The sequence below is a fragment of the Typopeltis vanoorti genome, chromosome 21 (assembly GCF_054136105.1).
Source record: "Typopeltis vanoorti isolate ZY-2024b chromosome 21, IOZ_Tvanoo_1.0, whole genome shotgun sequence".
Classification (NCBI taxonomy): Eukaryota; Metazoa; Arthropoda; class Arachnida; order Uropygi; family Thelyphonidae; genus Typopeltis; species Typopeltis vanoorti.
The window spans coordinates 59,899,564-59,915,441 of NC_143569.1; the positions used below are offsets into that span (position 1 = coordinate 59,899,564).

The 15,878-nt window shown below is 33.5% G+C and overlaps 1 protein-coding gene across 1 annotated transcript in view; it reads left to right on the forward strand.

Moving 5' to 3' along the window:
* LOC150094892 (small subunit processome component 20 homolog) overlaps positions 1-15,878 on the forward strand; it is a 468,852-nt gene that overhangs the window by 249,197 nt on the left and 203,777 nt on the right. The window contains exons 29-30 of the mRNA XM_090410975.1: positions 5,839-5,962; positions 14,134-14,292. Coding sequence (XP_090267101.1) covers positions 5,839-5,962; positions 14,134-14,292 — 283 coding nt within the window. The remainder of the gene's footprint in view (positions 1-5,838; positions 5,963-14,133; positions 14,293-15,878) is intronic.

Below are 15,878 nucleotides of genomic sequence, written 5' to 3' on the forward strand. Positions count from 1 at the left end.
GTGCATGATTTCATCAAAGAAAACCCGAAATCATCTATGAGATTGATTGAAGATGAATTGGAGATTCCAAAATTAACTCTACACAACATTTTGACCGAGAGTTTGGGCCTTCGTAAATTGAATTCGCGATTTGTTCCCCACAAGTTGACCAGCAACCAAAAAATGTATCGAATTGAACACTGCAAGGACCTCATTAAAACCGCTCGTAAGGACTCAAACTTCCTTGATATGATCATTACTTGTGATGAAACATGGTGTTTTGAGTATGAGCCCGAAACAAAGCACCAGAGTGCTGAGTTTCGGGCTTGCTATGTGCTGGTATATCCTTGTTTCTTCTCTCAATCACAGTCATTGCATACTGGCAAGTGAGCATCCATGTGTGGCTCTGTGGTGGGTGGGAAGCTCTGGCACTGAACAAAAAAAATCCTTTGGGCACCAATTTTCATCTTCAGAGTTTCAGGGATCCTCATAAGGTCCCTCCCAATAAAGTACTGATACTGTAGAGACATCACTTGATTACAGAAGTAAAAAACAAGACGTGGCAACAGTATAGATGTACCAGGTTTTCTTGTTATACATGCAGCAGGTGAAAGCCAATAGGGAAAATATCACCCTACTTTATTCAAAAGGGTCTAGAAGAATTGGCAGGATTTCCGAGAACAGTTAAAGAAAACTAAAATCTGGTGATATTCTTGTGGAAACATCATCATATCGGCAACACTCAGAAAATTACTCAGTGCAACATCAATGGGTTGGGTGCAATGCCAGTTATAATAGCACCTCATAAATTGCTAAACTCTTCTAGAGTGGTGATATCAGAATGGAATCAAGCATAAGATCAAGGAGTGACAGGTATGTGGTTCATCCTGATACATATAGATGGTCACCTGCTTCTGACTGGTGGGGGGGGGGGGGGGACATCATCCTTAATTTTGCAATTCTGAACCTCCAAACATCTGTAAAAGCAAGGTATCTTAGTTATTCTGTTAGCCTGTACATCTCTAATCCACTGACATGTTTAAATGTCAGAAATACAGATATGTCCAAACTGTTTGCATGGCTCTACCACCTGAGCCCAGTGTGGTAGTAAAGAGCGTGATAATAAATCTTTCTCTGCAAAGAAAGCTAAATTTGTCAACTGTAGAGAGGGGGGGGGGTTCATTGGGGACTACTCCCATGCATGCCAGAGGTAGAAGGATGGAAAAGAAATACAAAAGATAATAACAGAACAAAATATATAAAGATGCAAAGAAAATACTAGCTACCACCACCACACCCATCTAATAATTTCTCTATACCTGAATTTTGTGATTGTGAGTGTCTCTTTGTGAAGCACATCAGTCGTACCACCTACAGTCTCACCCCTAAAACATCTTCAAAAATGATCGCATTTGATGAGAATCCAATTGTCATGAAAATTATCACAAGGATCTCACCTAAAGATAAACCACCAGACACCCTCCGCCCATAGAAAAAGTGGATACTTCTGTGCCCACTGAAAGTAAACTAAACATACCAAATGATCCTGACATATCAAATGACATATTAAACATTTTTCCAGAAGAGATAGATACTAGCCATCTATACTTTTCTAAATCAATAGATAAATATGTCTGACAAAGGCATGTTCTCAACACTTTGGAAATTGGATAAGCCTACAAAGCCAAAACAATAGGAAAATTTTTACAGTAGAACTGTCCTGAGTTTTGCCATAATATTAATGATATCAAGGTTCTGCTGCAAAAACACAAACCTTTCTGTTTCCCTACAGAAAGCATTTATAAGCTAGTGGGGATCCAACCTCAAGGCATTTTACTGTTGTTCATATGGACAGAACTGGAGATGTCCTGGCTTATGGTGGAGTAACTTCTATCTATCCTAGTGAGCAGTCATACTCCTTTCCAATTTGTCCAATTCAATACTGCTCTGGAAGCAGTAGCAATTTGCCTATCCATGGGATTTTTTATTACAGTATGTTCCATTTGTTTACCACCAGGTTGTGAGTTAAGTGAGATTGAACTTGATAATTTTATATTTGCAGCTGCTTCAGGTCATACTTTTTGTGGGTGACTTTAATAGACACAACACTCTTTAGGATAGTGCATTCATCCATTCTTATTGGCATGAATGGATGAAGTTAAGTAGATACTCAACACTTCTCTGATACATTTTTTTCGTGTGCCTACCTGCTCGTGTTCTGTGATAGATCTTACAATATATTCCCCTGCTATCTTATCGCTGCTTATTTGGAATGTTGAAGAGAATATCTCTGAAAGTGTTCATTTTCCTGCTATTTGCACTATGTCTTCACAGGAACTATGTTTTTCCACACAGATGCCCATGTGAAAAATGGACCAGACTGATGGAAATACTTTTTTCCATCTTGTTTAATGCTGAAGCAATCAGTCAAACCCTTGTCAACAGCAGTGAAGTATATCACAGAATGTATTATTCAGGCAGCAACAGGCACAATTCCAAAAACATTATCTTAATTTCCACTCTATCCAAAACCCTGGCAAAGCATGTTATGCAAGACATCACAATCAAAAACAATCTTGGATTCAATTTACATCATCAATTAATCAAACAACCAGTGCAAAAATTGTATGGAATAAAATCCAGAAAATTAAAGGTAAATGTAGAACACGCTGCTTGCCTACATTGGAACATAATGGATGTTTGTTGCCTGATCCTAAAGCTATTGCAGATACTTTGAGAGATAATTTTGTTAAAATCTCAGCAACAACTTCCTTTCCTACTAAATTTTCAATATTGAAAGAACAACAAGGAAAAAAATGGCTAAACTTTTCTACCAGTGTGCTAGAACCATATAATCACCCTTTTTTTAAGGAGGAACTAAAAAGAGCTTTTTTGCTCTGTCATGCCAGTGCAGTAGGTTTTGATGGCATCCATTATGAGATGATAAAACATTTTCTATCATATTCCGTGGATCTTCTTCTCTTATTATACAACAGAATACTTATGGAGGAAGAAATAACTTTAATGGAACATGTGCACTAGACATATTAAAATTACTTTCAAGGCTTACACATGTAACAAATATTATATAGAATTTTATTCAAAAGCGCCAATATATTTCATCCAACGTTACATAGACATCATTGGGGGGGGGGGCGGTTAACTACATTCAAAGCATGAAATGCAATAATGAGTCATAAATTATACGTATATTAGCCCATGTCTCAGTTGCAGTGTATGATATTACTTTGATAGTGTAGATTTCAAAAGAACAATTGTAGAAAGTTGCATAGATAAAAAATTATTTAAAATGCTTATTAATTAAAAAAAAATGATGAGCAATTAATAGTGATCACTTTCCAAAACGTAGGAAGAAGTGATCAATTTCTACAATTGTTACTTTGAACTCTAATAGTGAACTCGTGTAACATTGGATGGAATATATTGGAGTTTTTTTTATGTATTTTTGTTACATGTGTCAAATGTGAAAGCTATTTTACATAGAAGAAGAGTTTATTTTTTATTATGGAGGAATAATTCTGGATGCTTGGCATAAGTCAGTAGTCATTGCCATCCCAAAACCTGGAAAGTATCCATCACAGCAAACAATTATTAACCTATCGTTCTGACCAGCTCTCTTTGTAAGATATTTCAAAAAATAGTAAACACAAGGCTTTTCTGATAATATTTCTAATATTTAGAAAGCAACAAACTTCTTTCCAATACACAATTTGACTTTCATAGACACTGGTCAACAGTGAACCATTTGGTCCATTTAGAAACATGTATAAGAAATGCTTTTCTGAAACGAGAATGTCTAGTTTCTGTCTTCTTTAACACGGAAAAAGCTTATTACACAGCCTGGAGATTTGGCATATGAAAAAACCTATTTAATCATGGTCTGAGGGGACATCTTCCTGTTTTTATTAAAAACTTTCTGTCCAGGTGAGTCTTCCAAGTCTGAGTGGAAAGCATGTTATCTCAGTCATGTCATCAAGAAGAAGGTGTTCCTCAAGGCTCTGTTTTAAGTGTGACTCTTTGCTATTAGAATTAATTCAATCACTGAACAGTTTCCTCCCAAAGTCAGCAATGCCCTTTAGGGAGGAGTTCAAACCTGAATTAACAGGTTTGCACTCAATTGTGTAACTGCTCATTTTTGTCAACTACAAAAGTCTCATACTCTGTCATCTGTCTACCTGCAATTGTTTGATTCACACAGAGCATCCTATTCTGATTTTATGTCCATCTATACTGATAGTTTAAAATCCGAGACATTTGTTGGTTGTACTGCTGTTGTTTCCTGATGTTGCTATATCCCACCAGATCCCACTTAATTGTAGTAATTATACAGCAGAGTTGCATGCCATTCAGCTTACACTTGTGCATATAAAAGCAAAACGCTACGAAAAGTGTGTAATTTGTATAGACTCATTGAGTTTTTAACAAGCCATCTGTGTATAATCCACATCCTAATTACCCACTGACAAACAAATTGCACATGATTAAGCTTGAAATTAAGCATTGGCAATCTAATTCTTGCTAGGCTGCACATAGATCACAGTCATCTTATACATTGCTATTTACCGAGGGCTGACCTATGCTGTGAAAAATGTAACACATATCTCATCATATTCTGATGAAGTACCAGCACTTCACATGACAGAGGAATGACATTTTTACTAATCTAGCTGGGCCATATACATTCAGGCAGATGCTATCAGACTCAGACAAATTGCATAATGTGTTTATCTTTTTTACAAATTATTTATTTATTTAATCACATTTCATTATGAATTTTATTTTTGTGTAGATACTGAATTGCTTAATTTATAATTTTAATTTTGCTTTTTGTACAGTACATTATTTACTAATTTATCATTTTATTAATATTTATTATTACCTTCTGTACTGCTGTAACTTTTGCTTTCCTTGTGCCAGTAAATCATAAATCAGTCAACCAAAGCTAACCAGTTTATTTATTTATTTTTGTAATTTTTATTTTATTTTTTTAGTTAATCCAGAAACCCTGTTTTAGAGGACAAACATGAAACTTTTTTTAGTCACTTCAGTCCTCTAATAAGCAGGATGGTGTTCTTGCACTGTGCGATGAAATTCATTCCCACCTAAAGACAATCACAAACAGCCAGACCCACAGCAGAATTTGAACTTGCAGCCTGTTGGTTGGAGATCAGATATGTTAACCACTCAGCCAGCCAGGCCATTATCCCATTGAATGGTGCACAAATCTGTTATAACCATAGTATAACCAAGTATTGTTATGAATTGCTAATGTAAAACTGTGGCTGAATGAGGAGGGGCACTATGTCCAGAATCTAGTAGCCAAAGTTGACTGTTCCCCTGTTTTGTCAGTTGTTGCTTTTTGAAACCGTATGAGTGAAGTGGGGAGAAAGTGCTGTTTTACTATGCTATGTGACAGTTTTGGCATTCAGTAAAAAAAGTGGTTATATACCAGAAGCTAATCATGTATGTGTATACATATTAACATAAAAATGTAACATTTATAAATATATTCATTTTTTTTGCATACAATAACGTATAAAAATTTTAATCCACTTTAATGTATAAAAAAAAATATTTTGCACTTTAACTGAATTCCAGAATATTTAGGTATTCTTTAAAATAATAACATTTTATACATTCATTTAGTTCATCATGGGTGATGCTCATTAGTGCAATACCATCACCATCCTGCTTATTGATGGCCTGAAGTATCTTGGGGAATTAAAAAAAATAGTACTGTTATTTTAGTAAATGAAATACCAGTAACTTAACATAGAAAACACACAAGTGCATGCCTGCATATATATTAGACACTGTGGTTTTCTTTTCTCCCTCTAGACAATTAGCTCCACTTTTCTCTCTGTTGACAGGACAAAAGCCAAGGATAGCCCTTGTATCAATATTTACTACTATATCAAAGAAACAACAGTTCCTTTCTTCTTTGGCATCAATTGTTAGTAAGGTAGGTGATTCATTTTTGAATGACAATATTATATATGAATAAAAGCAATTAGGAGCCGTCTTCATCATCTGACATTTAATGGCATTTTCATTATGGTTATATTGCATTTTATGTAAATCTAGTTAATCTGATATTGGAAAATATTTTTTGACATCTTTTAATTAACGTAAAAAATATTTACAGTACTTAAAATGATTTTGTATTTTAGGGAGTTTATAGTGTTTAAAACTGTGCAAGTTATAATTCTATCTGAATAAATAAAATAATTCTTCAGTAAGAAACATTATAGAAAACCGCTTAACTTTTAATTTGAGTGATAGAGCTGAGAAGAGATCTCCTTCCTTAATAAGTACCCTTCGATGATCAGAAGAATACTTCATGAGATCATGACTAAATCTCATTTCCTTGAAGCAAAAATTAATGATATCATTAAGGTTGTCAGGGTTGGAAGATGTAACGTGAAAGAGTTAATTGTTTTGGTAAGCACTAATTACTTGAAAAGTGAAAGAAATGGTATGAAAAAAGACATGAAAAAGTTATTTGAAGAATAACTTATGAAGAAGCAAAGGGAGTTATGAGGAATAAAGATTGCAAGTCTGGTGCTATGCTTTGACGGAGGCAAATTGAGAAGGGCCGTGATTGCAATTGAGTCTGTGTAAGTTGTTTCACAAGGCATGGTTTGCAGTTTGGACTGAATTTGATGGTAAAAGGACTTTAAAGGCTGATGTATTGCATTTAAATGAATTTAAAGTTTGGTGTTTGGAGAAGGCATTATTCACTGAGAGCATGGAAGCACAAAATCACAGAAACTAGAGTTATTGGAAGAATGCAAGGAACTGTAAAAATGACCAAAATATTCAGCATTGATAGTCAATACAAAATGTAAAAGTAACTGTGGGCCTGGGGGGGGGGGAATTTTTGTTTAAAGCATCAGAAATATGAGAAGAAAGTTTTATCTTTGGTTTGTGTAACCTTGCCAAAAGTTATATGCATTAGTAAGACTTGGTTGAGAGGGGATGGAATGTGAGAGGTCTAATATTTTCAGGGAGGATAGAGAGAGAGAGAGAGTAGAGAGAAAGGTGAGTTACTATGATGATAGCTAATGGCTTGCTTCCAAAAACAGTAAAAGGTCATTTTTTTTAACTTCATTTAATTACATTTTAACCCTGAAGACATAAATTAGAAGCAAGAGAAATCACATGGCATGAAGGAAATGGTACTACTAAAAGATAATTACTTGAAACAGCATGTAATGGATGGGGGGAGGGGGGGCTTTGAGAGTGCTGGATCCAGTGATAGCATCAGAGGATTTCATAACCCCAGTTGGAGCAACATTCCCACCAAATGTGTTGGGGAGGGGGGGGTCTTGACTAAGGTGGTGGCCAATCAAATGGAATCTTCATTTAAGAAGGAGTATATGTAGAACTATAGGGCAGGTGATTATGACAAACATAGAAGGCTGCTTGAAACAGTGGCATAAAAATCTGCAGGGAAAGGATATTAGCATTGCATGGTAGATAGTTAAGGGGTGTCTGATGATGTTTTATTTGAAGTACATTTTTATTCAAGATAGCAAAGAGAATATAGCCCAGATTATGTAGTTACATATAATAATAATAATGAACCACTAAATGCTTCTGGACAAGTATTATACCAATATTCTAACAGTCAACACTAGCCATAATGGTCAGGCTTGATGCCATTCATTCTAGGTGCCATTTTCATTCATTTCTGAAACTGAGTTTGAACTTTTCAAAAGTAGATGACACTCCTCTGCAGAAGTTCTTATATGCATACGATGGATTGAGCTAGTAGTTAACTGCTGCTTCTATTAAGAAGTATATTCTTCACAGATTTTGCAAGGAATATATTCCTGTATATAGTTTTCAGTATTTTCTTGGTTTTTTATGGCCTTTCTTTTGTAGTGCAGTAACTGTAACATGTTCGCAAAGACAAGTGAACATTTGAGGGCATGAAATTTGATGACCAGGGTAATGTCTTAATAAAGCTGATGTGCTCCATTCATGTTGCTACTAGCATATCCATAATAAAAGTACATAGCAGCCAATTTAGTAAGCATAAATTTGGCCTTTATATGACTTAGAAACACTGAAACAAATGGCATGTGTGATTTGCTCAGAGTGAATGAACCCATTAGGATGAACCCAACTCTTGGTACATTTTGCATATGATTCTGGCTGTTTACAGTCACATGAATTCATTAAGATGCATCTGTCTGCTTTACATTTTGTGAGCATTTGTGCTACAGCTAGAAAAGATATCTCAGGAATGTGTGTGTGTTTCAGACTCATTTTTACTGGGACTTTTTGTTAGTTTTAAGGCATAGAATATGCCTTTTAAATTTTATTGACAAGGATTGTGGAATCAGTCCCTGTCAATTATTTGCACATATTCATCTCTATTCTTAATATCTTATTGATTTAATCCATTATCTTTTCATCTTCCCTGTATTATTTCCCTTAAACTCTAGCACTGTTCTCAGATGTATACAGCATATAATTGCACATTCACTACTGTTTTTTACCTTTTAATTGGCATGGCTTGGATTCACATCCTATCTGTGATGAAGGGAGCATTTATAAAGGCTTTTCAGCTAAAGATTAGATGATCTCATATGGAAATGGCAAGGATTTTCATCCTGGAAACAAAACAACCAGTTGACAAATGCACATACCATTAACATATATATATATAAAATGCCACTCTCAAGCCTTAGTCACTTTGGCTATTATGTCGGAACAGTTCCATTTCATGGAATTGTTGAAACATTGAAAAAATTGAGACCTCTAAAGTTAAACATGTGGTCAAGGAAAAATAGATAATATTTTTTAAGTAATTTGACAGAGAAATTTTTGTTTATATTTGAAAAATCAATACTTTATACACTTGACTCTCGTTATTCTAAATGTATCACTAATGTAAATGTCATCTCTAAGAATAATGGGAGAAGTTTGCTGTAATAAATAATTTGGAATGGTGTGTTTTCTTTAGCATAACATTGTGCTTATGGGATCTTGTTTTGAATTTTGTAGTAATTTGTTATAATGGCATTTGTTGTAGTGAGAGTAACTTTTGTAGCTGTTTGCATTTTTCATGGATTGTGATGCGAAACAGTAATGGAAATGTGTATTGCAGTAATATTTGTGCATTAATTTTTTTCACTTGTTCTTTCATTCTTCCTAGAATGTACACATGTTGGGTTCCATTCAAGCTCCTTCTGTTACATCACTGAGCAATGGCCTTACCATACATTCCTGTCATTCAAACTCTAATAATGTGTGTTGATACATCAAGTGAAATATGAGTTATTCTGGTTAAAACTTGCTTTGAACCATTATTTGTATGGAGGTTATGCGTAGTGTATGTTTACCTGTCTGCTATAAATGTTAGCTTTCATAAGCAATGTAAGAAAATTTGCAAAGTTGATCACTAGTCTCACCTTTATATTGTTATCATAAAGCTAGATAGATTTAAGGCAGGGCTCAATTAATGTTTATATGTTTAGAAATTGTCTTTACTTTAATGTGACAGTGCCTGGTTGGCTGAGTGGTTAATGTATCCATTCTGCAACCAGTAGGCTGTGTTTGAATCCTGCTGTAAACTGTTTGTGATTTCTAAGGTAGGATATGAATTTCATTACCTAATGTGAAACTACTGCCTTGCTTATTGGAGGCCTGAAGTGGCTTGAAAAAAGTTTAATGTTTGTTCTGTAGAACAGGATTTCCAGATTATGCAAAAAATAAAGTCTCTTAGCTCAACCACAGTACTAATGTACGAGGGTAGTCTGAAAAGTTCTCAGCCTCGACCATAGATGGCAACACTATTGGCAAGATTTTTTTTTTTAAGTTAGTGCATCTGTTATATGCATCCATGTAAAATTGCAAATCATTCTATCAAGTATTTTGTTTTATATATCTGTATGAAGCAAAAGTGTTGTCTGTATCCCTTGAATGGATAAAATTGAGTATCGTGTGGTTATAAAATTCTTTTTAAAAGAAGGTTTAATGGCAAAAGAAATTCATTCGAAGTTCATAAAAGTTTATGGGCACTCTTCTCCTTTGTTTTCGACAATTAAGAAATGGGCTGCTGAGTTTAAACATGGCCGTGCCAGCCTTGAAGATGATCCACGTGAAGGACGTCCAAAAGGTGTAATAACAACGCCAGAAATTATCAATCACATGCATGATATGGTATTGAATGACTGGCGAGTCAAAGTGCGTGAAACTGCTGACTATAGGCATTTAAAAATAATGTGTAGGATATATTTTGCATGAAGAATTGCAAATGAAAAAGCTTTGCGTAAGATGGGTGCTGCACTTGCTCACAACAGATCAAAAACACACTCACATGAAAATCTCTGATCAGTGCTTGCAGCATTTTAACAAGAATTAAATGGATTTTGTGTGTCGATTTATTACTGTGGATGTGACTTGGATTCACCATTACACACCAAAATCCAAATAGCAGTCAAAACAGTGGACAGAAGCCGGTTGTTCAACTGAAGAAGAAGACAAAATTGGTTCCATCAGCAGGAAAGGTCATGGCATCGGTGTTTTGGGATGCTAAAGGCATATTGTTTATTAATTATCTTGAAAAGAGTAAAACAATAACCAGGGATTATTATTCTGATCTTTTAACCAGACTAGACGAAAAAATTTGTGAGAAAAGACCTGTTTTGCAGAAGGGAAAAAATCATCTTTCATCAGGACAATGCACCTGCCCACAAAGGTGTTTTGGCAATGGGAAAATTAAGGGATCTGCACTATGAATTGTTGTAACATTCAGCCTATTCCCCAGATTTGGCTCACTCTGACTTCTATCTCTTCCCAAAACTAAAATTCTTCCTCGAAGATCAGCGTTTTTCTTCGAATCAAGAGGTTGCAGCTGTAGAGGGGTATTTTGCTGATCTTACTGAGAACCACTACAGGGATGGGATAATGGTGCTGGAGCATCGCTGGAAAGGGAGATTATGTTGAAAAATAAAGATAATTTTGAAATTATAAATTTGTTTTTTCATTGTTAGGCTGAGAACTTTTCAGACCACCCTCATACTATAGGTCAGCGGTGTTCAACCTTTTTTACTATATGCAAAGTACTTTTCTATAAAGAGTTATTCGGCGATCTACTCTCTTATATAGATCACGTTCCCCCAACCTGATATCTGATTACGCACAAATAAACAACTAAAAAAAAAATACACAACTAAAAACTTTATTTGTATATTTAAAAATTTATTTATCATTTTTAATTATTTTAATACAACAAAAAAAACAAATATATTGGAATAAAATATTTATTTCTCTATTTTAGAAAACCAAAGTTAGAAAAAACAACAGATTGATTACAAACTCACAAGTTACAGAAAATGCTGGTTGATTTAAAAAAAAGAAAAAAAGTTATTGTGAAATTCGGCATTGTTTGGATCTCGCAATATTTTCATAGTCAAGTTGATATGAAGAAGTAGCCAATCACAGACAATCATCCAAATGATCATTTGTAATTTGGTTTCTTAATTGATTTTTTTATGACGCTCATATTTGAAAAAGTAGATTCTGACAAATATGTCGATTCGAAACATGACAGAATATTTCACGCATATCAGTTAATATTGGGAATTTTTCATGTGCATACTTCCAAATGACTTCATTGTTTATTGATTTTATATGTAAACTATTCTGAATGTTTATTATCTCAAGTTCTACTTCAGCTTGGCTTATATCAAACAGCCCACTAATTTTATTTGAAATTTCTGTGATGTTCAAGTTTTCTTGAAATGGATTATTGATAAAAGATACAATCATTTCAGTTTTATTAAAATCTTTAAATCTTGAATTTATTTCTTCCTCAACTAATTCTATTTCACGAATAAATTCTTTTAAATCATAGCGAAGCATTTCTTGATTTTGTTCAAAAAATTTTAATAAATATGGGAGATGTCTAAATTTGCGGTCATTTACATTTTTCTTTAATAAAAGTAAGTATTGTTGGAAAGTTTTTATTGAACTTAATATATCAATTACATTTTTATCTCTACCTTGTAACTCTAAATTTAAATTGCTTAATTTCGTACAGAGATCTACTAAAAATGATAAGTGTAACAACCATCTTTTATCACTCAATTGTGGATAAATATCTCCTTTTTTCAAGAATCTCCTTTCATCAAGAAAATTTTTATATCGTTAATTAATACAAGAAATCTTTCTAAAAATTGACTATTGTACAACAGGAGTTCCCTATCATCATCTGCCTGTAATTTAAATAACCGCCTTTGCAGGGCTTTTCCTCGAACAGAATTTACAATTTTAAATGTAATATCCAAAACATCTTTTGTGTTTAATCTTTTACTACACAGTACTTGTTGGTGAATAATACAGTGGTATGTTAAAAAATCTGGATGTTTGTCATCGTTTTTACATAATGAAATGAAGCCTGATTTATTACCTATCATTGCAGGAGCACCATCAGTAGTAATAGATACAAGTTTAAAAAGCAGAAGTTTGTGTTGTTTCACAAATTCATCAAATGCTGAAAAAATATCTTCTCCCCTAGTCCTTCCCAATAATGGTATAATTTTCAAAAGTTCTTCTTTACTTGAATAATCTTGAAATACCATGCGAATAAATACCATTAACTGAGCAATATCAGTGAAGTCATTTGATTCATCAAATTGTAATGAAAATGCAACACACTGGTGAATGTCTGACATTAACCTGGCCTGGAAACTTTTCTCCGGCAATTGGAACTCTTCCTTTTGGCAATTTGAAACCTTTTCTGCGGCCTAGAAGTAGTCTCTCTCTAGCGACATCTCGAACCGAGAAGCTCCTTTCTGGAAGCAGGAAACTCATCTCTCAAGTAATGTGGATCCGGGCAGTCTCTCTGACCACGACTCTGGACTGGGTGGCCTCCTCTCTGACAGCAATTCTGGAACTGGGATCCCTTCTGCTTGTTTCAGTCCCTTTTTTATTGGGCCTCCTCTGAGACCTTGCATGAAGTTTGTCAACCCCCAAAGAATCAGTATGTCATTCATCTTAAGTTTCAAGTTTGGCATGCCTTTTGTTCTCCTCCGCTTTCTTTTGATTGTAAGTTGCCAGCCATCAGAAAGTTGTTTGAACTCTTTCTGACTGACTTCGGAAATGTTTACACTTAGAGCCTGCAAGCCTTTCTCATACATACAAGTTTCAATAACAATCTTGCTAATGCCACCATGTACAGCTTTGGCAACAAAAACATTGCCTTTGTTTTTAAAACTCTAACATATTCTTATTAAAGCAATATGTACAGTTAGCTTCAAAAGACTCATTTACAAAAAGTTTGCAGCCTCGACCATAGATGGCAACACTATCGGCAAGATTTTTTTTTTTTTTAAGTTGGTACATCTGTTATATGCATCCATGTAAAATTGCAAGTCATTCTATCAAGTATTTTGTTTTATATATCTATATGAAGCAAAAGTGTTGTCTGTATCCCTTGATGAGACTAACCTAAGTAAAAAATCGATGTAATGTGCTTTGGAATATTTAATATTTAAGCTACAATCGAGTTTTTACACTTTGCTTATAATTGTATTCACTGGCTAGCTGTTTGCCTTCCACTGATCCAAATTAATTCATTAACTGGACTTATAAAAAAATTACTGATTTGACAATTTTAACAATAGCAATACACTTAAAGCGAATTAAAAATAATGCAAAATAATGATAAATAAAATATGTTTTCAGTTTTATTAAATTTGTAAGGAGGAATACACAAGAGATTGACCAAAAATTGCTCCGCGATCGACGGGTTGAACACCCCTGCTATAGGCTTACCACTTTTCAGGGTTGATAGCTATAAATACATATGAATGCTCTTTACATATCCTGCGGGATGGTATGTATCCTTTGTTTGGAAAAGCTATTATTTGAATACGGAAGATAACAGACATCGTTGCATTGATATCAATTTCAAAAAAAACAAAACAAAAAGAAACATGGTGCTAAAGAACACACATGCAGCTGATAGACATAACAGTCTGGTATAAGTGAATCGCATGATCTAAGTGGATTGGATACTTTGTGCAATTTTTATGCCCAAAATATGATTCTGAATTTTTTCTTTTTCTCAGAATACCATTGTAAACATATGTATATAATATATATTTTTTCATTTAGATTAATGCCTGGAATCCTAGGTTTATGGAAGAACCAGACTATGCAACTCGACTAGCTGGTCACAAATCAGCTCTTGAACTGATAAATGCAACAGATGAAAATATTGACATCAATCTTAATCTCATTGTAGTATATAATTCTTGTTTCACTATAAAAACTGTAAGTAAATTTTTGAACTTTATATATATTGCTTATGTATTAATTGCAAGGGTAAATATTTTCAGTATTTGTCTTGAATCTTTTCCATCACTGTACATTATGCAAAAGCACAACATATATGTAATTTAATGAAAACACACGATAGCTCTATTGGCATCAGAATGAACACACAGCAAGGGCAGATAGTCACATGACATGAGAATGGAATGACAACAGATATTACAAAATACTTTCTTTCTGCCACTTTCCATATAAACATAGTCCTTAACACAACTATAAAGAACCTTAGCCAATTCACAATGGGCTGCAAAACTTGTTATGGTGATGTAAAATTGTGTGTAAACAGAAACTTAAAAAAAAAACATTACTAAATTAGAAATAAAATAATATTTAAATTAAAAATTATGTAAATATTTATGACATTTACATAAAGTGAATATAAAAAATGTTTGTAAATATATACAGCGGTATCTCGCTAATCCGAACTAATAAAAACCGTGCTTGTTTGGATTAGCGAAAAGTTCGAATCAGCGAATTTCCCCCCAAGAGACAACAATAACTAGCGTTTAAGACAAAAATAATCAGATTATCATGGTACATCAATTTAATTCTCTAAATAAATGAAGCATCTGATAGAAAAAAAAAGCTACTGTAATGTAAAACTTCAAAAATAATACAGTACACAAGTTTATTTAGTAAAAAAAAATTTAGTTTTGTATGTACCTGTATTGTTGAGGACTCTGATTTAATAAAATTGCATAATTCAGTACATAACTTAATTTGCATAAAAAATATCACTTTCTTGTACACAACACACAAAACATTCCACAAAATAACACGCAAAAAAGTTTTTTTTTATTTCTTTGTAAAAAATCACTGATTTTCTTTTGCTTCTTAGAAGCTAAAATTTTTTTTTTTTTTTTTGAATGCTTCTTCTTGGAGCTGCATTAGCAATAAAATTTTGTGGAATGGTGTATCATTCTGCTTAACCCATTCTATACACATATTAAAACTCTCAACTACCTCTTCATGTTTTACTTTTTTTCTTCGAGTTCTTTATCGTCATCATCATCATCTTCTAATTCATTCTGTAGCATCATATTTATAATTTCTGCATCTGATTTGATTTCAAATTCGGTGATTCATGCCGACAATACAATACTTACTGTACAGTATAAAAAAGCAAACGTGAACACACACAATGAATTAAAATAGGCTTACAATATAATCGTGCTATCGATACTATGAAAGAAATACTGTACTGTAATAATAATAAAATAAATAATAATAGTTAAAATAATAATTATTAAATAAAAATAATAGTGTACAAAATAATAATAATAATACGTCAGAAATAAAACTTTTTTTTTCTTTCAAACCGCAGTTCGGATTACTGGGGGGTTCGGACTAAAGAGGTTCGGATTAGCGAGATACCACTGTGTATGTGTGTATATATATATATAATTTATATGTATATAAAAAAACTGTTTACATAAGATTAAGATTTGCATATACTGTGTATATTGAAAAAAATTGCATATGTTGAAATTGTGACTTTGAACTCTTGCTGATAATCTAATGTTATT